This window comes from Danio rerio, chromosome 15 (assembly GCF_049306965.1).
Source record: "Danio rerio strain Tuebingen ecotype United States chromosome 15, GRCz12tu, whole genome shotgun sequence".
NCBI classification, from domain to species: Eukaryota; Metazoa; Chordata; class Actinopteri; order Cypriniformes; family Danionidae; genus Danio; species Danio rerio.
In genome coordinates, this window is record NC_133190.1 from 48,378,612 (window position 1) to 48,406,502 (window position 27,891).

Consider the following 27,891-nt stretch of genomic DNA (forward strand, 5'->3'; position numbering starts at 1 on the left):
AGGAGAATGGCCAGACTGGTTCCAGCTGATAGAAAGGCAACAGTAACTCAAATAAGCACTCGTTACAACCGAGCTCTGCAGAAGAGCATCTCTGAACACACAACACGTCCAACCTTGAGGCGGATGGGCTACAGCAGCAGAAGAGCACACCGGGTGCCGCTCCTGTCAGCTAAGAACAGGAAACTGAGGCTACAATTCACCAAACTCACCACGACTCACCAAAACTGCACAATAGAAGATTGGAGAAACGCTGCCTGCTCTGAGGAGTCTCCATTTCTGCTGCCACATTCGGATGCTCGGGTCAGAATTTGGCATCAGCAACATAGTTGTACCTTAAAATCTGTGCCACGAAGGATTAAAGCAGTTCTGAAGGCAAATGGGGTCCAACCTGTTACTAGTAAGGTGTACTTTATAAAGTAGGCGGTAAGTGTGTGTGTATATATATATATATATATATATATATATATATATATATATATATATATATATATATATATATATATATATAACTATATTGTAACCTAATAATAATACTAGTAAATTTTATTTAAGCTTTTCTTAAATTCATACAAACCTAATAATAAAATCAAATTTACAAACTTGCCTACAATCACAGTAACAAACCACACCAAAATAATCAGTATAAAGAATAATAGATGAGAGCAATTAAATATTTTATTTTTAAATTGTAATAAAAATGACAAAAAAACTTTAATTGTATTTGAAATCAAATTAAAGCAGAAACGATTTTTAAAACTATATATACAGTTGAAGGTAAAATGATTTGCCTTCCTGTGCAAAGTTTATTCTTTAATTAATATTTCCCAAATGATGTTTAACAGAGCAAGTAATTTTTCACAGTTCATTTATTTTCTTTTCGCCCTTTAATAATCAGGTGTTGTCACAGCGGAATGAACCACCAACTTATCCAGCAAATGTGTCACAAAGCGGATGCCCTTTTAACCGCAACCCAACACTGGGAAACACCCATACACACTCATTCACAAGCGCTACGGCCAATTTTAGCTTACTCAATTCCCCTATAGCGCATGTGTTTGGACTGTGGGGGAAACCGGAGCACCCGGAAGAAACCAACACAGGGAGAACATGCAAACTCCACACAGAAATGCCAACTGACCCATCCGGGGCTCAAACCAGTGACCTTCTTTGCTGTGAGGCGATCCTGCTACCAACTGTGCCATTATGACCAATTTTTTCACAGTATTTCCTATAATATTTTTTCTTCTGGAGAAAGTCTTATTTGTTTTATTTAGGCTAGAATAAAAGCAGAGTTTAATTGTTTTAAACATTTTAAGGTCAATATTATTAGCCCCCTTATGCTATATTTGTTTTGGATAGTCCACAGAACAAACCACTGTTATACAATGACTTGTCTAATAACCCTAACTTTACCCTAATTAACCTAATTAAGGCTTTAAATGCCACTTTAAGCTGAATACTAGTATCCTGAAAAATATCTAGTCAAATATTTGTTACTGTCATCATGACAAAGATAAAAGAAATCAGTTATTATTAGGTATATATATATAATTTTTGAAGCACATGTTGTGTTTCTTCACTGTAGATAATGGTGTGATGTGATACGTGCATATGCGTGTGAAACAGATGAATGACCCTGAGTGGAGAGACGAGACTCATGTGGAAAGAACGCGCTCAACTCTCCTCTTCTTCTGCTTTGTGGGAGCGTTTTGAGTTTTTGGGGTTGTTGACCTTAAGCCAATATTAACACAGTGACATTCGGCCCACGGCTGCTGCCCCACTCACACTGAAAACCTGCTCACAGCACACACTTTCTGAACAAAACGCTAATTATTCTTCATTTTCAGCACACACTCCAGTCCACTGAGAGACAAACAGGTATGTACAAAAATCTAGCATTATTTATGTCAAGATCAGAGTCCATTTCAGGATAGTTTGTTGGTTTTAAAGTGATAAATGTGTAGCATTTAATTGTATTTGTGTTGTGTAGAGTAGTACTTTTAAATATAGTACTTTTTAAATATAGTGACTTTATTAGTTTTAATGATGAATAGTCGAGTAATAATGACCATAAATACGTTTCAATATTTCTAATTTTTCTAGTACATAAAAGTTTATCTTTAAATATGTGAGCAAAAAAGCTGATAAAACTACATATTTATAAGTAAAACTGACGTAAATGCACGACTTTAATGATTAATAAACCATAAAATATTAGAATATTCTTTAAAAGAATGGTAAAAGTTTCTCAGTGCCGAAATTACACCTCCACGAATAGCTTTTATTCATTTTTATATACATTTGTGGTAACACTGTTAATATTCATCAGCATTTATATAAAAATCATAATCTGATCATTTTAAAGTGATAAATATTCAGCATTTTATTAGTTTTTTTTTGTCATTTAGTCAGCATTTAGCAGTGCATTTGTTGGTTTCCCTTTTCAAATATTGTGACTATTAGTTTTTAATGACGAATAGTCGAGTAATAATGTATAAATACGTAAATAAATATGTTTCGGTATTTCCCATTTTTCATCGTTTAACTTTATGTACTAAAATAACTAAATATGTGAGCAAAAAAGCTGATAAAACTCAATATTTTGAAGTAAAACTAACATAAATGCACGACTTAATAATGAATAAACCATAAAATGTTAGAATATTCAGCAAAAGAAATGATAAAAGTGTCTCAATGCTGAAATAACTCCTTCAGGAATAGCTTTTAGTCAATTGTATATACAATTTTGGTAATTTTTTTTTTGTTAATATTCATCACCATTTTTGCAATAATCATAATCTGATGGTTTTAAAGTGATAAATATTCAGCATTTTATGACATTTTTTGATTATATAGTCAGCATTAAGCAGTGCATTTGTTGGTTTCTCTTTTCAAATGTTGTGACTTTATCAGTTTTTAATGATGAAGTCGAGTAATAATGACCATAAATACATTTTAACATTTCCTATTTTTCATTGTTTAACTTTTATGTACTGAAATAACTAAATATGTGAGCAAAAAAGCTGATAAATCTAGATATTTTTTAAGTAAAACTAACGTAAATGCACGACTTAATAATTAATAAAACATTAAAAAATTTGAATATTCAGCAGAAGAATGAGAAAAGTATCTCAATGCTGAAATAACTCCTTCACCAATAGATTTTATTCATTTTTATATACATTTTTGGTAACACTATATTAATGTTCATCACCATTTATGTGAAAATCATAATCTGATGATTTTTAAGTGATAAATATTCAGCATTTTTATTAGTTTTTTTTTTTATATTTTCAGCATTAAGCAGTGCATTTGTTAGTTTCTCTTTTCAAATATAGGGACTTTATTAGATTTTATTAATAATTGTCAAATAATAATAATATTAATCATTAATCTTTATACTGTTTAACTTTTATGTACTGAAATAACTAAATATGTGACCAAAAAGCTGATAAATCTAGATATTTTAGAAATAAAACAAACGTAAATGCATGACATAATAATTACTAAAACATAAAATATTAGAATATTCAGCAAAAGAAATTATAAAAGTGTCTCAATGCTGAACTAACTCCTTCAGGAATAGCTTTTAGTCATGTTTATATACATTTTTGGCCACACTATATCAATATTCATCACCATTTATGCAGTAATCATAATCTGATGGTTTTAAAGTGATGAATTTTCAGCATTTAATGATTTTTTTTGTCATATAGTCAGCATTAAGCAGTGCATTTGTTGGTTTCTCTATTCAAATATAGCGACTTTATTAGTTTTTATTAATTATTGGTCAAATAATAATAATTTTAATAATTAATCTTTTTACTGTTTACCTTTTATGTACTAAAATAACTAAATATGTGACCAAAAAGACGATACATCTAGATATTTTAGAAATAAAACGAACGTAAATGCACGACTTAATAATTACTAAACCATAAAATATTAGATTATTATTTTGAAGAATGATAAAAGTGTCTCAATGCTGAAATAACTCCTTCAGGAAAAGCTTTTAGTCAATTGTATTTACAATTTTGGTAACACTTTATGTTAATATTCATCACCATTTATGTGAAGATCATAATCTGATCATTTTAAAGTGATAAATATTCAGCATTTTATTAGTTTTTTTTGTCATTTAGTCAGCATTAAGCAGTGCATTTGTTGGTTTCTCTATTCAAATATAGTGACTATATTAGTTTTTAATGATGAATAGTCGAGTAATAATGTATAAATACGTTTCAATATTTCCCATTTTTCATCGTTTAACTTTTATGTACTAAAATAACTAAATATGTGAGCAAAAATATGATAAAACTAGATATTTTGAAGTAAACAAACGTAAATGCACGACTTAATAATAAACCATAAAATAGATTATCCAGCAGAAGAAATGTTAAAAGTGTCTCAATGCTGAAATAACTCCTTCACCAATAGCTTTTATAAATTTTTATATACATTTTTGGCAACACTTTATTTTAATATTCATCAGCATTTATGTGAAAATCATAATCTGATGGTTTTAAAGTGATGAATATTCAGCATTTAATGATTTATTTTGTCATATAGTCAGCATTAAGCTGTGCATTTGTTGGTTTCTCTTTTCAAATATAGCGACTTTATTAGTTTTTATTATTGAATAGTCAAATAATAATAATCATTTTGATGTGGCCACCTCTAATAAATAAAGGGACAAAGCCGAAGGAAAATGAATGAATGAATGTTTCTGTTTTTAACTTTTATGAGTGGAACCTGGGGATTTTTGTGGGTTGACTGGGTTACAATAAACTAATTGTACTCTAATGACAGTTTATTCATATAGCACTATTAAAAACAGCCCAGGGTGACCAATGTGCTTAACAAGAACTAAAAATCACAAGCAACAAGAATAAAGCAAATTTATAATAGAATAAATAAAAGAACAAAAGCGATTTTAGAAAGAAAAGGCAGTAAAATACCGCAGTCGAAGTCAAAATTAAGTGCCCTCCTGTGTATTACTATTATTATTATTTTCACATATTTCCCAAATGATGTTTAACATATTCAGGAATTTTTCACAGTATTTCCTATAATATTTTTTCTTCTGGAAAAAGTCTGATTTGTTTTATTTCGGCTAGTTTTTTAATTTTTTAAACCCATTTTAAGGTCAATATTATTAGACACTTTAAGCAATGTTTGTTTTGGATAGTCTACAGAACAAACCATCGTTATACAATAACTTGCCTAATTACCATAACTTTACCCTATTTAATCTAGTTAAGTCTTTAAATGTCACTTTAAACTGAATACTAGTATCCTGAAGAATATCTAATCAAATATAAATATAAAAGAAATCAGCTATTAGAGATAAGTTATCAAAATTATTATGTTCAGAAATGTTTAGATCTCTCTGTTGAACAGAAATTGGGGAAACAATATACAGAGTGTGTGTTTCAGGATGGCGGTGATGGTGCTGCAGGTGCTGGGCTTGTTCCTGGGGATCGTGGGCTGGTGTTTGGAGTCCAGCTCTATAAACTCGTCTGTGTGGAAGAGCAGCAGTCATGGGGAAGCGGTGGTGACGGCCAGCTCGCAGTTCGAAGGCCTCTGGTTCTCCTGCGCCTCAAACTCACTGGGAGCCATTCACTGCCAGAGGTTCAAGACCACTCTGGGTCTGCCAGGTCAGAGTCACTCACATCCAGCAGAGGGAAAATCCTAATCAATTAAAAGTACCACTACTTGCCAGAATGTGAAGAATAAGCTCAATAGTTTTGAAACGTGTCAGTCAATATGGTGAATGATGCCACACCTTCTGATTTAGGAGCCAATCATTGATCGATATAGACTGATCTGCTTCTCCGGGGGAGGGACTCTGAGCAGATGTGCGTTCATGACAGTTTCTGCAGCTTCATTATGAATCCTCTGGGCCCGGTTTTTCAAAAGGTTTAATCCGGATAAAACTGATCCAGATTTAGTAATTCTGTTTTTGTAATCATAATAGTGTTAATAACTCATCTCTAATAACTGATTTATTTTATCTTTGCCATGATGACAGTAAATAATATTTAACTAGAAGACACTTCTATACAGCTTAAAGTGACATTTAGGGCCTACTCACACTTTGCTATTCGAACCGTGCCCAGGCCCGTTTCCCGGATCGTTTATGAAGTGTGAGTGCGCTGAATCGGGCTCAAGCACAGTTCACTTGGCCGGCCCTGGCCCGGTTGGAAGAGGTGTGCCTGAGCGCGGATCACTTGGGCTTTGGCACGGTACGCTTGTAGTGTGAGTGCAAAACGCGCCAAAGCCTGAAACTGAAAGCGAGACGTGACTTTAAGGGACTGTTTCATAGGATTTATTAATCATTCGGTTAAAAAATCCTGTTTATGCGATCCGTGATCACGTAATCCAGCTTACTTTTTGAGCCAGTTTTTCTAAGCAACATCGGATTGGATCAATCTGATCCGGATAGGAACTTTTTAGGATCACTAAATCTGAATGACCTGGGCCCGGTTTTTCAAAAGTAATCCACTAGGATTTTAAATAAGGGATTGGATCAAATCTTGAAAATGGGTTTTTTAAAAGAAAAAACGGATTACATAATCGGATTAGATCACGTAATCCAATCTTGGTTTTGATGTGGATCAAACCTTTAGTTTGGGTTTTTCAGACCTTTTCTGTAGGATCTGGATCACTTTGATTCAAAAAACCTGGATTAAACTGATCTCATCAGAAGGGTGGATTTAGTGTGGATTTCATGCCCGAAATGTAATGAAAACTTAAAAAATGTATTAAATAATACCATTTTTGGATCATACAGTATCTTAAGAGATATACTATTTATTCATAAGGTTTTAATTTTATTTGTTCATCCGTCAGGCTATAGTGAGTATAGGCTTTAACGTATTCAGCCTTTCAGTATAGGTCTACAGCAAAGTAGAACGAGTTTGGCCTCATAAAATAATCCCCCAAATAGCTGTGAAAACAGACCAAAAACAATACATTTTATTATGTCACAACTTGATATATATATTCATCATAATGAAAAAATATTTTTCTTTTTAGAATATTTATTAGTGATGCATGCAATGATTACAGAATAACAAAAAAATGCAAAGAATGGCAATGTCTGATTTTTGAAATCTCTTTCAACAATTACAAAAAGAGACTTAAAGGGCAGAGAAACAACTGAATCTAACCAAACTGCAGCAAACCAAGGCCAATGACTTGAGATCCGCCTCCTAAAGGCTACGCTCAGACAAGCTGCTCTCTCCACATCAGATGAGGAAGTCTGAAATTATTGTGGAGTTTTTGACATTAAGTCTTTTTTTATTTACATCTAAATTTTGAAACTTATTATAAATATCCTCACTGTACAGTGTTGTAGGTCTCAGATGAGCGGACTGCTTAAAGAGGATGGGGTGTTGTTTTTCTTGTTTTTATTATTTATTATTATTTTAATAATTATTCAATTTTCTTAGTTTTCATTTCAAATAAAAATAAAGTTATATTGACCCCACGCTGGCTATTCTACTCTTTACATATCTATAGTTCTACACTGTGATGTCCTATACTGTTTGAGCACTGGTTATCCAGATTTAGTGATCCTGAAAAGTTCCTATCCGGATCAGATTGATCCAATCCGATGTTGCTTTGAAAAACTGGCTTAAAAAGTAAGCTGGATTATGTGATCACAGATCACAAAAACAGGATTACTAAATCTGGATCAATTTTATCCGGATTAAACCTTTTGAAAAACCGGGCCCGGGCCGTAATCCAGCTTACTTTTTGAGTTTTTCAAAGAAACATCGGATTGGATCAATCTGATTCGGATAGGAACTTTTCAGTATCACTAAATCTGAATAACCAGTGCTCAAAAAGGACAGAAAATCACAATGTAGAACTATAGATATGTAAAGAGCAACAAGTAGAATAGCCAATGTGGGGTCAATATAACTTTTATTTTTATTTAAAATGAAAACACACACACATTTAAAAAAAGCTACATACAAGAAAAACCCCAGCCCATCCTCTTCCAGTCTACTCATCTGAGACCTACAACACTAACACTGTACACTGAGGATGTGTATAACAAGTTTCAAATATAGATGTTTTGAATTAATGTCAAAAACTCCACAGTAATTTCAGATATCCTCATCTAATGTGGAGAGACCTGGGGCCTCATGTACGAAGACTTGCGTTGAATCCATACTAAAACATTGCATATGGACAAAGCTGTAAATGTGCGTACACAGTAAAAATTCAGATGTATGAAACACTGCGTACAACTGAATCCCATGCATAGTCTCTTTGTACATCCGACTTAACGTGAAACTGAGCGCACGTGCACAAGCACAAAACCCCTCCTGCCCCCTCCCCCGTATGAATATGCTAATGACTCTACTTTGGCAAAACCCAACGAAAAAGCAACGGCAAAAGCAAGCAAAAGGAGAAACTCTGAACAGAATGTGAATTGGAGGTGCTGCTTTCAGAGGTAGACCAGAGAAAAACTGTGTTATTTGCAAGTTTGTCCTCCGGAATTAATAACAAAAGAAGAAAAAATAGAGTGGGAGAGTTTAGCTGACGCGGTTAACACATTTGGGTCTGAACATCGCACTGTGAGTGAATTAAAAAAGAAATGCTCCGATGTAAAGGTGTAAAATATTGTAGGGTCTATTTAGGCTAAGTGCAAATAGCACACCCTGTTTGGAATGAGCTAGATGAGTAGCGTAGCCCGTAAAGAGCACAGCAACATGTTTAGACACAATCGATCATGAAAATCCAGCGTCTGATGAACTCATCCACTACATTTCAGATTTTGCCTAGTCTTCATCACGAGGAAGACAAGTATGAATCATTAATAATTGTGTGTATTATGTGAAGCGCATTTGAGCATCAAATATTATTTGCACATTTATTGAATGGAAATGTTTATGATTCACGTATGCAAATTCGTCTTCAGATGGCGCCTTCATATCAATAAGCGTGCAGTCGATCGCTTTGATCGCTTCGGGGGGGGGGGGGGGGGGTGCTTGTTGTCGCGCACGTTCTGATCAGCGGTGTTGTCGCGCGCGTACTGCGCCTACTGAAGGGCGGTATGTGTCACGGGGGCACTTTTGAGCATTTTGGAAGGGCACTTTCTATCCAAGTATAAAAAGGGCATGTGCACTGCACAGGTTGAGCCCCATGTGTGCACGTGCCTGGTGATGAATATATACAGTTGAAGTCAGAATTATTAGTCCCCCTGAATAATTAGGCCCCCTGTTTATTTTTCCCCCAATTTCAGTTTAAAAGAGAGAACATTTTCTTAACACATTTCTAATCATAATAGTTTTAATAACTCATCTCTAATAACTGATTTATTTTATCTTTGTCAGGATGACAGTAAATAATATTAGACAAGATATTCTTCAAGACACTTCTATACAGCTTAAAGTGACATTTAAAGGCTTAACTAGGTTAATTAGGTTAACTAGGCAGGTTAGGGTAAATAGGCAAGTTATTGTAGAATGGTTTGTTCTGTAGACAATCGAAAAAAATAGCTTAAAGGGGCTCATAATTTTGTCCTTAAAATGGTGTTTAAAAAATTAAGAACTGCTTTTATTCTAGCTGAAATAAAACAAATAAGACTTTCTCCAGAAGACAAAATATTATCAGACATACTGTGAAAATTTCCTTGCTCTGTTAAACATCATTTGGGAAATATTTTAAAAAATTCAAAGAGGGCTAATAATTCTGACTTCAACTGTATATCAATTAGTGACAGAATAAAATGTATTGTATTTTGACAGCTGTTTGGGGGATTATTTTATGAGGCCAAACTCTTTCTACTTTGCTGTAGACCTATACTGAAAGGCTGATTACATTAAAGCCTACCCAATCACTGTGGCCTGACGGATGAACAAATACAATTAAACCTTCTGAATAAATAGGATATCTCGTAAGATACTGCATGATCCAAATATAGTATTGTTTGATAGATTTTTTTAAGTTTTCATTACATTTTGGCCATTAAATCTATGTTGAATCCACCCTTCTGATGGGATCAGTTTAATCCAGATTTTTTGGATCAAATGGCTTGTTTCCACTGACTGGTACAGTACGGTACGGTTTGGGTTGGTACGGGTCACCTTTATCAGGCTTGCGTTTCCACTACCAAGGGTACCCTTTTGGTGGGTGTGGTGTACGACAAAGTTTCAGTCACATCATTCTTCTGCTCTACTCCATGGCTTTGGGGCTGTTCATCAACACGACGGTTTGTTTGAGCCCGGATCGACCATGGCTCGTAATTATATGTATATATAGTTCCGCTGTAATCTCTCGCCTGTGTATTTCAAACATGGCGGGTATTTTGTTTTCATTCTGGCTTGTTGCGTAAGCGAATGAAATATCTCTGTAAACCAATAGCGTTCAGCTGTGCGTCTAGATCCACCTTTTGGTACCCTTTCTCGTGTTTGGTACCTTTTAGAAAGGGTGCCAAAAAAGTGGTACGGTACGATTCAGTTTGGTACGCCTTTTGACAGTGGAAACGGCCATTAAAGCGTACCGTACCACTCAGTGGAAACGGGCCAAAAGTGATCTAAATCCTACAGAAAAGGTCTGAAAAACCCAAACTAAAGGTTTGATCTGGATCAAAACCAAGATTGGATCACGTGATCTAATTCAATTGTGTAATCCATTTTTTTTATTTTGAAAAACCCGTTTTCAAGATTTGATCCAATCCGTTATCCAAATAGTGAATTACTTTTAAAAAAAACGGGTCCTGGTGTCGGCAATTGTGCTGAAATCTTAGCAAATACTATCTTCACAGACATGAAAAATTGTGTCCACATAAAGCTTGAAACTTCTTTTAAACGAACCAATTTCACTTTAACAAATGCTCTTTTTTAATTTACTAAAGTACAATTCTTAAAAAAAAGTACTTGCTTGTGTCACATGATCAGAACATGCTGGTTTCAGTGAGAGTCTCATGACGGAGAAACGGAGCGCTGTGACTCAGTCCTGTGATCAAACCAGGTTATGCTGGTCATAAAAACTCGTGAAACACACACAGACACACACCTTTCCCCTGCAATACTGTACAGCATGTGCGTGTATGTGTGTGATTGAATTAAAGCTGAAATAGAATGAAATATAAATATTATATGAAAATAGTGCGCAATTAAGTCACGATTAATCAAATAAAAAATACGAGCTTGTATTTATAATATTTAACTATATGTGTGTGCACTTTGTACATAAAAAATACATGCATATATTTGAGAAAATGTTTATTTATGTTCAGAAATTAAATGTTTATATATCTAATACAAATACATACTTTCATTCATTTTCTTTTCGGCTTAGCCCCTTAATTAATCAGGGGCCACCACAGCAGAATGAACCGCCAACATAAAAATGCATTTATAAGTAAATACTTTCAGTTTTATATTTTTTTCATTCATTTTCCTTCGGCTTAGTCTCTTTTTTATCACCACAGGGCAATGAACCGCCAACTATTCAAGCATATGTTTTACACAGGGGATGTCCTTCCCCAACCCAGTACTGGCTAACACCCATACACACTCATTCACACACACTCGTACACTATGGCCAATTTAGCTTATTCAATTCCCCTATAGCGCATGTGTTTGGACTGTGGGGGAAACCGGAGCTCCCGGAGGAAACCCACACCAACACGGGAAGAACATGCAAACTCAAAAAGGACAACTAGCTCAGCCGGGGCTTGAACCAGCAACCTTCTTGCTGTAAGGCAATACTGCTAACCACTTTGCCACCGTTCCGCCCTATATTTATGTTTATTTATATTTATAAATGCTCCGCTTTCCCCAACAAGTCCAAACATTTCCGCTACAGGTGAATTGGGTAAGCTAAATTGTCCAAAGTGTATGTGTGTGAATGGGAGTGTATGGGTGTTTCCCAGTGATGGGTTGCAGCTGAAAGAGTATCCGCTGTGTAAAACAAATGCTGGAATAGTTGGCGGTTCATTCCGCTGTGGTGGCGACCCCAGATTAATAAAGGGATGGAAAAAAAAGAATAAATATTTATAAATTAAATATTTATAAATACAAGTTATATAAATAAATATTTTTATTTATACTTTTGCTTATAAAATTATTATTTATAAATAAGCATAAATATAAATAAAATGTTTACTTATACATTTATATAACTTGTATTACGTATATACATATATAATTTATAACTATATATATATATATAATTTATAACTATATATATATATATATATATATTTTTTTTTTTTTTTTTTTTTTACTTATATATATTTATATAACTTGTATTTCAAATTTATATTTATAAATTATAAATGTATATATTAGTTACAATATTTTTACAATCACAAGAAATTAAAGTTTAGATCTACTTAAATGTGAGCAAATGTATTGTAATTTTAGGGTGATCTGTCCCTTTAAATTCACATTTTCTTTGTTTTCGTGCTTAAAGTTCAACTTAAAAGACAATCTTTATAACTATTGTTCATCTTTAATGTCACAATTTTTTCCATTTTGCTTGTTTACAATTTTCATGAGGCTTTAAATCTATTTTAGTGTAATTTCTTTGCTATTTTAATGCTTAAAGTTGAACTTAAAAGGATAACATTTATGTCTACTGTTAATTTTTTATCAGATATTTTACCTTCTGTTTCTGTCAGTCAGAGGAAATTTAGGTTTAGAACCACTTGAGTGTGAGTAACTGATTTATTTATTTTTTATTTTGGGGTGATCTGTCCCTTTAAATTCACATTTCTATCTATATTAGTGCTTTAAGTTCAACTTAAAAGGCAAAACCTTTAATTATTGTTCATTTAAATGTCATTTATTTTGCCATTTTGCTTTTTTAACGTTTTCATGAGGCTTTAATTTTATTTCAGTTCAAATTTGTGCCATTTTAGTACTTAAACTTAAGCATAAAAAGGCAACATTTATAACTATTGATCATTTTTAATGTCACAAATTTTGCCAAACAGGGGAAATTTAATTTTGGGGTGAACTACCTCTTTAAATTCACACACAACCCAAGCTGATGAGGTCAAGGCTTCCAGTTTTAGAGGTCAAACTCAAACGTTTTCTCCATTAATCTTCCTGTTCCTGTATTGATTGCAAGGAGGGCCGTGACTTTATGGTTTTATGATGGTGAAACTATAACACAGTGACACACTCAGACACACTCTTTATCACTGTGAGACTGCAAGCGGTTGGTGTGTGTGTGTGTGTGTGCTTTTGGGATCATGTCGACTGGTGTTCAGCTGCTGGGATTTTTGATGTGTTTGGGCGGCTGGCTGCTGTCCTTCATATCGCTGTTGAATGATTCGTGGCGCGTGTCCTCGTTTAGTGATCAGTTGATCACGTCTCAGTGGTATTACCAGAATCTGTGGCAGACGTGTGCAAAGGCCAGCACCGGCGTCACCAACTGCAAGGAGTTCGAGTCCATGCTCTCTCTGGCAGGTAAATAAAATATATTCATACAAAAATTTCCTGAATGATGTTTAACACATTTAGGAATTTTCAAAGTATTCCCTATAATATTTTTTCTTCTAGATAAAGTCTAATTTGTTTTATTTCAACTAGAATAAAAGCAGTAATTAAATTTTTAAAAGCATTTTAAGGCCCAAATTATTAGCCCCCTTAAGCAATATTTGCCTGATTAACTTAACTTGCCTAGTTAAGCCTTTAAATGTCACTTTAAGCTGTATAGAAGTGTCTTGAAGAATATCTAGTCAAATATTATTTACTGTCATCATGACAAAGATAAAATAAATCAGTTATTAGAAATGAGTTATTAAAACTATTATGTTTAGAAATGTTTTTAAAAAATCTCTCCGTTAAACAGAAATTGGGGGAAAAAAATAAAAGTATTAAAATTAAACAGGAGGGCTAATACTTCTGTATATAGTTGAAGACAGAATTATTCACCCACCTGTGAAATTTTTATCCTTTTTTTAAAATATAATATTCATTTATTAAGTTTTTGTGACCATTAAACAGACAAAAGTAAAAAAGAAAATAACAGAACAACTGGAAAATAACTCCAACCGGCCACTTTATTAGGTACACCTTACTTGTACCAGGTGGGACACATGTTTGCCATCAGAACTGCCTTAATCCTTCATGACATAGATTCAACAAGCTACTGGAAATATTCCTCAGAGATTTTGCTCCATATTGACATGATAGCATCACACAGATTGGTCGGCTGCACATCCTTTATGCCAATCTCCCATTCCACCACATCCCAAAGGTCCTCTATTGGATTGAGATCTGCTGACTGTGGAGGCCATCTGAGTACAGTGAACTCATTGTCATGTTCAAGAAACCAGTCTGAGATGATTCACGCTTTATGACATGGTGTGTTGTCCTGCTGGAAGTAGCCATCAGAAGATGAGTACACTGTGGTCATAAAGGGATGGACATGGTCAGCAACTATACTCGGGTAGGCTGTGGCGTTGACACGATGCTCAATTGGTACTAATGGACCCAAAGTGTGCCAAGAAAATCTCCCCCACACCATTACACCACCACCAGCCTAAACCGTTCATACAAGACAGGATGGATCCATGCTTTCATGTTGTTGAGGCCAAATTCTGACCTGACCATCTGAATGTGGCAGCAGAAATGGAGACTCATCAGAGCAGGCAACGTTTCTCCAATCTTCTATTGTCCAGTTTTGGTGAGTCTGTGTGAATTGTAGCCTCAGTTTCCTGTTCTTAGCTGACAGGAGCGGCACCCGGTGTGCTCTTCTGCTGCTGTAGCCCATCCGTCTCAAGGTTGGACGTGTTGCGTGTTCAGAGATGCTCTTCTGCAGACCTCGGTTGTAACGAGTGCTTATTTGAGTTACTGTTGCCTTTCTATCATCTGGAACCAGTCTGGCCATTCTCCTCTGACCTCTGGCATCAACAAGGCATTTGCTCCCACAGAACTGCCGCTCACTGGATATTTCCTCTTTTTCAGACCATTCTCTGTAAACCCTAGAGATGGTTGTGCGTGAAAATCCCAGTATATTAGCAGTTTCTGCAATTGGACAGGTGTACCTTATAAAGTGGCCGGTCTGTGTGTGTGTGTGTGTGTGTGTGTGTGTGTGTGTGTGTGTGTGTGTGTGTGTGTGTGTGTGTTTATATATACAGTACAAAGTTAATAAAAAAATAAAATAAAAAACACACTATGACCCTCATATTGTGCAAAACAAACATGATGTGCATGACCAATATATGATGTGCATTCATTTTACAAATTAAGCATATGAACAGGTCAGTAGCGAAAGGTGAGATTGGCAGCATGGTGTATTAGGTAAAATAATTAGGTAAAATAAAAGAAATAAATAAAAGAGAGAGAAAGGGAAAATATATTAAACTGAATAGGCTGGGATGTGGCATGTTCTTCAAACCTGTGGTTTTACTTCAAGAAAGGGTTGTATGCTTGTGCAATATCAGCATTAACACTCATCTAATTACAGACTAAAAGTGCAAGATGGGCAACCGTTCAGTCTGTTCAGTAACTGCTTCAAGTTTCAGAGATTTATCATTTTATTCTATTTAAAATATTTCCCAAATGATGATAATATTTTTTCTTCTGGAGAAAGTCTTATTTGTTTTATTTTGGCTAGAATAAAAGCAGTTTTTAATTTTAATAAAACAATTTTAAGGTCAATATCATTAACCTTTTAAGCAATATATATATTTTCGAATAAACCATCGTTATACAATGATTTGCCTAGTTAACCTAATTAACCCTACTTTTTCTTTTAGTTGATTCAACTTAAATCGAGTAAAGTGTGTAACTTGGGTTAAAAGTTGAGTCAACTTAAAAAAAGAAAGCTCTGCAGCAAGTTGCCTTTCAATTTTACGTTGTCAACTTTTTTAATGCTGTAGTAAAATATGGACTCGTAACACAACACAATTATGATGCGTTTAAGGGTCATCAGCATATTAAATCTTTTAACATTTTACATTCATTCATTTTCTTGTCGGCTTAGTCCCTTTATTATTCCGGGGTCGCCACAGCGGAATGAACCGCCAACTTATCCAGCACGTTTTTACGCAGCGGATGCCCTCCCAGCCGCAACCCATCTCTGGGTAACATTTTTATTAATTATAATTTTTTAATGTACACATTTATAATGCTATATTTTCAATAATATAATCTGCAAATATCTGTCCATCAAATTACAATAAAACAAATGGCCGCTGATGCGAGGTGTTTATAATGCAGCGTTTATGGGTGCGGGACAGTAAATTTGACTTTCTCTCGTCTGGCTGCTGTTTTCAGTCTCACCAACGCTATCTCACAGCAATTCGTAACTTTTGATTTAGTGGCTAGTTCATATGAATTGGTACAATCTCATTCATGCAATGTAGTATGATTTGCTCATCCCCCAATGACAGCTAGGTAGGCGCGGGGTTTGGTGCTGCGCCTCTTTTTTTTAAATCGTACATTTTCGTACACTGGCTTTGTATGAGTTGGCCACTAAACTGACAAAACGAAAAATAATTGCGTTTCCTTGTGAGATCAGGCTGGTTTCACTCTATGGACCCCTTTCACAAGACTGCTGTGACACGTTTAACGGGCATGATAATCTTAAATCCTTGGAAGTTTTTAATATTTAGATTTAAAAAAGACATATGAACATTTATATGTGTTTATGTATGTATTTTATCATCTTCGCATCAAATTACAATAACCCTAATTACCGCTTGTGTGAGGTGTTTGTAATGCAGCATCTATGGGGCTGAGAGTAAACTGGAGGTTATTCTCTCCTCTGGCTGCTGTTATCAGTCTCACACTATTTGTTTTCCTTTTTCTGAAAGTCTTGAGTTTTTCTTTCATTATTTCACTTACCACTACGACGTCTATCAGATGTTAGATTTTGGTTGCCATACCTGATGAATAAATGTCAGTATTGGATGTCAGTATGTTTTGGTTTAAGATGCTGGCTCAACATGGATTTTGGTCACTTTCTAACAACCTAAAATCAACCAAATATCAACATCATCTGTCTTCATTATTGGACATCAAAATAACATCGTCTTTAGACGCTGGCTAGATGTTGAATTTTAGTCACCTGACATCACAACCTAAATCTAAACTAATATATTTTTTTACATAATTACTAATAATTACTAATAATTAATAATTTTTTGGGGATTTTTCAAGAAGAGACACAAACACACACAATACTAGGCACTGTCTCGGACAACTCCCATACAATAAGTCAATGAACAAATAACAATGACAACAGTTTAGCAATTGACAAAAGAAAATAGAATAAATAAGTGAGTAAAAATTAATAATTAAATATGTAAAATAAGTAAATTTAGAATCATAAGAGGTTAAGTGGCTGGTTTGCTCATCTAGACACACTCAAAAGAAAAATTTGTTGAATGAACATGATTTAATCCAATCAAGTAAACCTGAACTGCTTTGAACATGTATGAACACAAAGCACGTTTGCAGATAAAACATGGTTTCAATATGTCAGTCTAACTTCTTTGCAACTAATTGACTCAAAATGTTTGTATTGTGTTATTCTAATTAAAATGATTCTAATTTACTCGATGTAACACTAAAGCTTTACTTTAACAAAATTATGTCTTGATAAATCAGCTAGTAAATTTCTTGTTCAATATTGTTGTTTAAATTACATTTTTTAAATGACAATACTATGAAGCAAGAATAAAATTAAGTAATTCAACACAAAAAGGACAGAAAACATGTTTTATATATATATATATATATATATATATATATATATATATATATATATATATATATATATATATTTATATATATATTTATATATATATATATATAACATGTTTTCTGTCCTTTTTGTGTTGAATATATATATATATATATATATATATATATATATATATTAGGGATGTAGCGGTATCAGAATTTCATGGTACGGTAATACCTCGGGATGAATGTCACGGTACGGTATTTATTGAATCATTTACAGGATAAAACAAAACTTATAAAAATACTCCAAAAAAGTGCCAAAAGTGTCAATGACATACAAATTAGCCATCTATCTGTAAGCTTTGAAACAGGAACTTCAATTTTAATAACAAAAAATCATTAAACCATGTAAAAAAATTAAGCTTCAATTTAGTATTGTTGAAAACTCATCACATTCAACATTTAATCACTCACTCACTTAGATAGAGATGGGTTTAAAGGAAAATTATCATATAAATATAATCTGGTAAAAGCTGGTATCTCTGGGTATTTACAATGTCCCCTGCAACAGAAAAAAACCCTCTCATTTGGGACTGAGGTTTCTGGGACAGAGAGATATGACTTGGCCCAGGTTGACAGCAGTGGGTAACGTTGTGCATTGTCTTTCCCCCACTTGAGAGGACAAACCATGAGTGAGATAGAGATCTCATGTCTGCATCAATCTGAACAGTGTGCTGTGTTTCTGCAGTCCCCATGACTGATTAGTCGTATTCCCCAACTTGCAGGCATGTGCACACACAGTGCTCAACCTGTGCAGTGCACATGCCCTTTTTAGTCTTGGATAGAAAGTTCCCTTCCAAAATGATCAAAAGTGCCCCCGCAACGCGACATACCCTCCGTCCCCGCTTTACAGTACGCGCGCGACAACACAGCTGATAAGAACTCGCGCGACAACACCGCTATTCAGTACGCGCGCGACAACACAGCTGATAAGAACTCGCGCGACAACACGGCTATTCAGTACGCGCGCGACAACACAGCTGATAAGAACTCGCGCGACAACACGGCTATTCAGTACGCGCGCGACAACACAGCTGATAAGAACTCGCGCGACAACACCGCTATTCAGTACGCGCGCGACAACACAGCTGATAAGAACTCGCGCGACAACACCGCTATTCAGTACGCGCGCGACAACACAGCTGATAAGAACTCGCGCGACAACACCGCTATTCAGTACGCGCGTGACAACACAGCTGATAAGAACTCGCGCGACAACACCGCTATTCAGTACGCGCGCGACAACACAGCTGATAAGAACTCGCGCGACAACACCGCTATTCAGTACGCGCGCGACAACACAGCTGATAAGAACTTGCGCGACAACACCGCTATTCAGTACACGCGCGGCGACAACACCCGCTTTAGGGTTTTCCAGCTCTTTTTGATCCCCGCTTCTAGCAGCACACTCCATTTCCGCATTACTGGATCTGTAGCGACAACAGACCGCAAGGGATTATGGCCAAGCCTGGGCTGATGGGAATTGTAGTTTCCGGTACCTCCCGTTCGCTTCATTCGCCTGAGCAAATTTTCTCAGAAGACCTATAGTTTTACCGAGTCATGCGACTACGGTAATATCGAAAAAAATTAACATTGCAGTATGACGGTATTTACAATACAGTTACATCCCTAATATATATATATATATATTTCTTTTATTATAGCCTTTAGCAGGCATCAATCACATTTAAACAAATTTCTTCTTTAATATTCTGATACAAAATGATATATAATATCCAAAATTGTAATATGTAATATAAAATGTATAAGAAACATTTAGCCAACAAAATAACCTTGGCTCTTAAGAAAACTGATCCCCAAGCAATACTTGTAGGACGTTAACATCATTTTTTTTTACCAATTGAATTTAAACAGCTTTCTTCACTTTGGTACTCCTATTCAAAATGTAAAAGTATAAAATGTATAGGAAACATATAGCCAACAACATAACATGCATAACATTCAAGCTCTTGGGAAAACCAAATCCCAAACTGTGCCTAAAACACGCGGTGATACTTCTTCTTGTTGTTTTCATATGGTGACATCCAAACGCACTACCGCCACCTACTGATATGCGTGAAGTGACTCTCCAGAGTGAGAGTTGTCGATTTGAAGCGTCTCAGTCTCATTGAATCAACATGTTCTGATCAAATTCATTTGATTATTTTTTGATTCAGTTTCATATAACATGAATTAATCATTTAACATGAGTAAACTTGATTTGTTCTTTTCAATCTGACAAAAAAAATTTTTGTAAATCCAATACATGCCTAGTTGATTTTTTTGAGTGTAGTTAAGAAAAATCGAACCTAATATTAACGTCTAATGACGATGTGTGCCTGCTGGGCAAGAACTAAATGCACTACAGAATGTTACGTTTACACACACATGCACAAATTACATGTGAATCCATCAACTTTTTACAGCATAATACTCACTACTCTTGAGTACTTCTGAAAGCTCTACTTTTTACTTTATGTCATATTTAAAACAGGTACTTTTACTCTACTTGCACTACATTTTTGGGCAAGTGACGGTACTTTTACTTGAGTATGACTATTCAGTCCTCTTTCCACCACTGTTTGTATGTTTGCATGGTTAATAATCTAGCTGCTGATGTTTATAGAGTGTAGTATTGAGAGATGGTATTGTTTGTTTGTGCGTGCGTGCGTGTGTGTGTGTGTATTGTAGGATATATCCAGGCTTGTCGGGCTCTGATGATCATCGCTCTGATTCTGGGTCTGCTGTCTGTGGTTCTGGCCTCGATGGGACTCAAGTGCACTAAACTGGGCAGCACGTCTGAGGAGGCCAAGGGCAAAATCAGCCTGACTGCAGGAATCATATTCATCCTGTCAGGTCAGAAGCACAACACACACACTCACAGAGTAACACACACTGAAAGACATTCACTCAGACACACACATACACACAAAAACACACTCAGAGTAACACACACTGAAAGACACTCACTCAGACACACACATACACACAAAAACACACTCAGAGTAACACACACTGAAAGACACTCACTCAGACACACACATACACTCAGAGTAACACACACGGAAAGACACTCACACAGACACACACACACACACACACTTAGAGTAACACACACTGAAAGACACTCACTCAGACACACACATACACACAAAAAACACACTCAGAGTAACACACACTGAAAGACACTCACTCAGACACACACATACACACAGAAACACACTCAGAGTAACACACACTGAAAGACACTCACTCAGACACACACATACACACAGAAACACACTCAGAGTAACACACACTGAAAGACACTCACTCAGACACACACATACACACAGAAACACACTCAAAGTAACACACACTGAAAGACACTCACTCAGACACACACATACACACAAAAACACACTCAGAGTAACACACACTGAAAGACACTCACTCAGACACACACGCATTCATACACACAAAAACACACACTCACAGAGTAACACAGATACAGATTAACACACACACACACACACACACACACACATTCAGAGACACACACTCTTACAGAGACACACACTCTTACACACACACACATACACACAAAAATACAGACTTAGAGAGAAACACACTCAATTACATAAACTCACACACAGAAACACACACACACTCACAGAGTAACACACACACTGAAAGACACTCACTCAGACACACACGCGCATGCACTCATACACACAGAAACACACACTCACAGAATAACACACACACTCATATACAAAAAACACACACTCACAGAGTAACACACACTGAAAGACACTCACTCGCACACACACATGCTATTATACACACAAAAACACACACTTACAGAGTAACACACACTGAAGGACACTCACTCAGACACACACGCATGCACTCATACACACAGAAACACACACTCACAGAATGACACACACTGAAATACACTCACTCAGACACACACACACACTCACACACACACATACACACAAAAACACACACTCACAGAATAACACACACTGAAATACACTCACTCAGACACACACATGCTATTATACACACAAAAACACACACTTACAGAGTAACACACACTGAAGGACACTCACTCAGACACACACGCATGCACTCATACACAGAAACACACACTCACAGAATAACACACACACTCATACACATAAAACACACACTCACAGAGTAACACACACTGAAAGACACTCACTCAGACACACACATGCTATTATACACACAAAAACACACACTTACAGAGTAACACACACTGAAGGACACTCACTCAGACACACACGCATGCACTCATACACACAGAAACACACACTCACAGAATGACACACACTGAAATACACTCACTCAGACACACACACACACTCACACACACTCATACACACAAAAACACACACTCACAGAATAACACACACTGAAATACACTCACTTAGACACACACACACAAACACAACATACACACAAAAACACACACACTCACAGAGTAACACACACTGAAAGACACTTACTCAGACACACACACATACTCAAACACACAAAAACACACACTCACAGAGTAACACACACACACACACACTCATACACACAAAAACACAAATTCACAGAGTGACACACACTGAAAGACACTAACTCAGACACATATACACACACACATTCAGAGACACTCTCTCACACTCACACACACACACACACACTCAACTACACTTTATTATTGGTGAAGGAGTGTTTGACTTGTACAAGTGCTCATATCATCATCCGCTTGCTCTCTTTCTCTGCAGGTTTGTGTGTTATCGTGGCCGTGTCGTGGTACGCTGCTCGAGTCGTCCAAGAATTTAATGACCCGTTTTATGGAGGCACAAAGTGAGTCAAAGATCAAATGACAAATCAAATTTTAATAAGCCTGACATGTACAATAAATCATCAAAAAATATCACTCACTGGCCACTTTATTAGGGACACTTCTTCAACTGCTTGTTAACGCAAATTTCTGATCACCCAATCACATGGCAGCAACTCAATGCATTTAGGCATGTAGACATGGTCAAGACGATCTGCTGCAGTTCAAACTGAGCATCAGAATGAGGAAGGAAGGGGATTTTAGTGACTTTCAACGTGGCATGGTTGTTGGTACCAGACGTGTTGCTCTGAGTATTTCAGAAACTGCTGATCTACTGGGACAAGTTTCACACACAACCATCTCTAGGGTTTACAGAGAATGTCTGAAAAAGAGGAAATATCAGCAGTTCTGTGGGCGCAAATGCCTTGATGATGCCAGAGGTCAGAGGAGAATGGCCAGACTGGTTCCAGATGATAGAAAGGCAACAGTAACTCAATAAGCACTCGTTACAACCGAGGTCTGCAGAAGAGCATCTCTGAACACACAATACCTCCAACCTTGAGGCGGATGGGCTACAGCAGCAGAAGAGCACACCGGGTGGCGCACCTGTCAGCTAAGAACAGGAAACTGAGGCTACAATTCACACAGACTCACCAAAACTGGACAATAGAAGATTGGAGAAACGTTGCCTGCTCTGATGAGTCTCCATTTCTGCTGCCACAGTCAGATCGTAGGGTCAGAATTTGGGGTCAACATCATGAGAGCATGAGTCAATGTTTTTGCAGTGATGAAAGTTCTTAAACAACAATTTATTCCTTAGTGTGGAGAATATTTATCTGATCTAAAAAACTTTTTTCTAATTTAAATAATATTTTGTGGAAGGAACAGATTTGACGAATGTTAAAATTTATTCATTGAGCCAGTTCAGTCGATAGAAAACCAATAAAGACCATTAAAACTGCTGAGGAACAATGAATAAGAGAACAAATTGTTTAAAAAAAATTAAATATTCCTCAAAAGTTTTGAGAAGTTTTATAGGCTTTGGAAGATTATTTTACCACTGAGGAACAGAGAAATCAAATGTTCTGGATATAAATGTTTCTCAAAAGATTTGAGAGATATGAAAGGTACTGGAAATAAATGTTCCTCAAAAGATTGTGAACTTTTAAAAGCTTTGGAAGATCATTTCACCACGGAGGAACAGAGATACGAAGGGTTCTGGAAATAAATGTTCCTCAAAAGATTTGAGAAGTTTTAATGGCTTTTGGAAGATCATTTCACCGCTGAGAAACAGAGAAATCAAAGGTTCTGGAAATAAATCTTCATCAGTAGCCTGACGGTCATATTTATTTCTGATTTCTTTCTTTTTTTGTTATTTTAAGGAATAATTTAATGACCATATAGTTATTAGAAAACAATGCACACTCGAATATGCGTTATGCATGTAATTTTATTGGTTTTTTTAGCAATATCTGTGCGTTTAACTAATATCTGATTAATAATGCATCTAAAACCACTTAAGTTTACTTTATAAAGGGCAGTAAAAAGACATGATTCATGAGCCTTGAATGGATTATGCTATACAATACAGCAGGCTTTATTGGGTTAAAACCCATTAAACACAAAGTTTATGTTTAATATTACAGTTTTAATAATGCATGATTTGTGTGTAGGTATGAACTGGGCGCGGGTCTGTATCTGGGATGGGCGGCAGCTGCTCTGTGTATATTAGGAGGAGGAACTCTCTGCACTTCCTTTAAAGGTTCATCTCCTGCACAAACACGGTGAGTCTCCAAACCCTTCCTCAAGTTACACAATGCACATAATTTACTCAGGATGACAAATTAATATGCTAACATTTCACACATTCTTGGGTTTTACAGTTCTAATTTGTGTATTAGAAGCGTCACTGTCACTGATTGGACAGATGCAGCGTGTGACCTGCTTACAAAAGGCGTTTTCATCTTCAATGTTGCTGACTGAACTATTACATTTATTCTGAATGAACACTATGAATATTTAGATTATACAGTGTAAGGATATCTAGGATTAATTCAGCACTCGACATTATGGGTGTAATGTAAAATAAGTAAGGAAAGATTCTTTTGAAGTCTTTTGAATTACTAGAAAATAGTGGACACCTGAAGTGACGCATTACTTTATTAAAATTCAGCAGATTAGAGTTTAATAATCTTCTAGCCATGAGCTATAATCTATGGATTTGTGTTTATTTATGCTGTATTTATGAAGGATTTAGATGCAAAAACTTTTAAGTGGCATCTCAGTTATTCTAAAACACACTTTTCTTCAGGCTCCAGTGTGTAGGTTCAGTCATTTGAATTTTATAGCAAATAATATATTTTTTATCACCTTTAAAGGGACTTATCTTCAAAGGGACTTATATCAACATAGGAAGCTGGAAAAAATTTGCATTTTAGAAAAATTAATTCAGATAATAGCACTAAGAGGTTTTGCATGTAATATATATATATTTATATATATATATATATATATATATATATATATATATATATATATATATATATATATATATATATATATATATATATATATTAGAGCTGCACAATTAATCGTTAAAAAGATCGCGACCCCTAGACGATCTTAATCCAGCATTTCTACAATACTGTCAATCATATTTTCAAGTTCAGGAGAGAAGAAAAGGCGGCCGGTCGAGTCTTTTCATTGCTTCACATTCGTTGCTCAGTGACATTGACACCTCCAAATGATGTTGAATGAGTCACATACTGTATTTATAAGGTATAATTCACCTAAAAATGCCATTTTTGTCTTCATATAATGATGTTTTCGCGGCCGGGAAATCAAACGTGACGTGTGCTGCTGACCGTGAGCTGAAAACTAAATGATAGACACGCGCGCGCGTGTACTTTAGGGAACAGAACCTGCATATGTTGCGAGTAACAGGTAATACAGTTGTAAATAATATTCAGTTTGTGGCACAGAGTGATCGTTTGGCAACCGTGCGGGAAGTATTAACAGTATACTTAGCAGTGAAAATGAAACCGAAAGTGTGCACTTCATTTAAATGATCAAATCGCATTTTACAGTTATGATTACGGCAAGCATTTGATTTGTTTTTTCTTTCATAGCGAACCCACAGTTAAGCATGAAAATAAATGTTTACAGTGTCAGTATAACTACTCTAGCCTATATATTGTTGAATATAATCTGATAATGGCAAATGTCTGATTTCACCAGTGAATAAAATTGTCTAATATGACAGATTGCAAGCATATATCTCAAACATAATAATTCAACATCAGAATCATTATAAGTAGAATAGAATTATTTATAGAAACCAGAAGACCTACACATAATATTACTATTGATGTTCTGCATTCTGTCAATCGTGATCTTTATTTTAAGCAAAAAATTTGCGATTCTCATTTTAGCCAGAATCGTGCAGCTCTAATATACATATATATATTATATATAATACATGTGAGCGCAATACCTTGGTATTCTTTTAAGTAATTTAGTATATAATTGCTGTAATACAACAATAAATAGCAAAGTACCATACTCTTATTATGAAACAAATAAGTTCAGGACATAAAAAGAGACTATTCTGCATGAAAGTGAAGCTTATTTTATTGCAAAAACATTACGCTAATTGTAATTATAAAGTTTATTTCGTTAAATTAAGTAAGGGATACTCGATGACAGGCTGCTGAATTATTAGAAAATAATGCACACCACATGCCCACGTCAGGTGTGCATTGTTTTTAATAATTCAGCAGCAAGCGGTCAAATACCACTGAGGAACAGTGGTAACACTGATTTCTTTTTATTTAGTAAATTATTGATGTTCCTTAAAAGTTTTGAGAAGTTTTAAAGGCTTTGCAAGATCATTTCACCGCTGAGGAACAGAGATATAAAAGGTTCTGGAAAAAAATGTTCCACAGAAGATTTATTTTAAAGGCTTTGGAAGATCATTTAATCACTGAGGAACAGAGATATGAAAGGTTAATAAATGTTCCTCAAAATATTTGAGATGTTTTAAAGGCTTTTGGAAGATAATTTCACTGCTGAGGAACAGAGAACTTAAAGGTTCTGGAAATAAATGTTCCTTAAAAGTTTCCCACCGCTGAATTCCCTGTTAGGATGTTGTATTTCAGACATTTGTCAGGCTTTTGTTTTTAAGCTGTTCCTGTGTGTTGCACTAGTTTCTTCCACATCTCCTCCAAAGCCTTCTGTTGTGTTTTGATGTAATTTTTGATGATTGTAGCTGTGAAATAACTCAAATCATTCATTCAAATCGTAAAAATATGGAGCTGTAATGCGCTCGAAATCTGCCTGAACTACTTTAGCTGTGCCCAAACACTTTAGAATGCTTGTTAGCCAATCAGAATCAAGCAAACAAATCTGTTTAAACAAATCTGTAGTTAAAAAACTTGATTTATCATGAAATTAAATATGTCTGTGTCTTTCTCAGGGGCCCGGGCTACAACTACAGCGCTGCACAGCCTCAGAAGATTTACAGATCTGCTCCATCAGACAACAGCATCACCAAAGCATATGTTTAAGACTGACTTTATTTTGAGCTGTCTTTCATTTTTTTGTACATGGACCCCATTTAATTGCATCTTAAAAGTCAACACACTTAACCTTTGAAAAAAAAAATACTGTGGTATTACTCTTATAGTAATGCGTACATGTGCTAAAATTTGCTTTATTTGTATTTTTTTCTGTCAAAGCTGCATTTAGGCTTAACTTTTAATAAGAAAATGGTTGAATTCGTTATATTATTTTGGTTTTTTGATTTACTACAGCACTATAATACATTTCCTGTATTTGTATATCATTATTATATGTTCTTTTCAATATTAATTTCCTAACTGTTTTAAATAATAACACGCTTTGGCCACTCATGTGTCATAAAAGTATGACTTTTTTTAGCTCTGTTCTTATTTTTTTTGTTTCATTTTTAAATCTACTAGAATTTGATCAAAAATACATAAAAATGCTAATAATTAAAAATATTAATACAGTTCTCACTGCGTTAATCTTGAATCAATTTTATGTAACTTCCTCATTGTCAGCGAAATATAATTCAGCTTTGTCTCAGATATGAAATGCTTATTTCATCATCAGTTCCCTTCTGTATGTTTGTTTCTCATTAAATCTCAACTTCCGCATTCCTATCATGTATATTGTCATGTTATATGGATCATGTTTAGTGCGTTATATAAATGTTACATTGTCTGTTCTGCTCTTTTTTTCCTTACTTTATGTTTTAGCCATTTCTGTAAATAATAAAAAAATCTGTGCAAA

The 27,891-nt window shown here is 35.2% G+C and overlaps 1 protein-coding gene across 3 annotated transcripts; it reads left to right on the plus strand.

Moving 5' to 3' along the window:
• Positions 1 to 1,650: 1,650 nt before the first annotated feature.
• Positions 1,651 to 27,888, plus strand: cldn15lb (claudin 15-like b). 3 transcript variants are annotated; one of them, XM_068213511.2, is made up of 6 exons: positions 1,651 to 1,878; positions 5,423 to 5,657; positions 20,421 to 20,585; positions 22,520 to 22,601; positions 24,252 to 24,362; positions 27,053 to 27,430. In XM_068213511.2, the coding sequence occupies exons 2-6, from the start codon at positions 5,438 to 5,440 to the stop codon at positions 27,141 to 27,143; spliced, it is 669 nt and encodes a 222-aa protein (XP_068069612.2). In that variant the 5' UTR covers positions 1,651 to 1,878; positions 5,423 to 5,437; the 3' UTR covers positions 27,144 to 27,430.
• Positions 27,889 to 27,891: the final 3 nt, after the last annotated feature.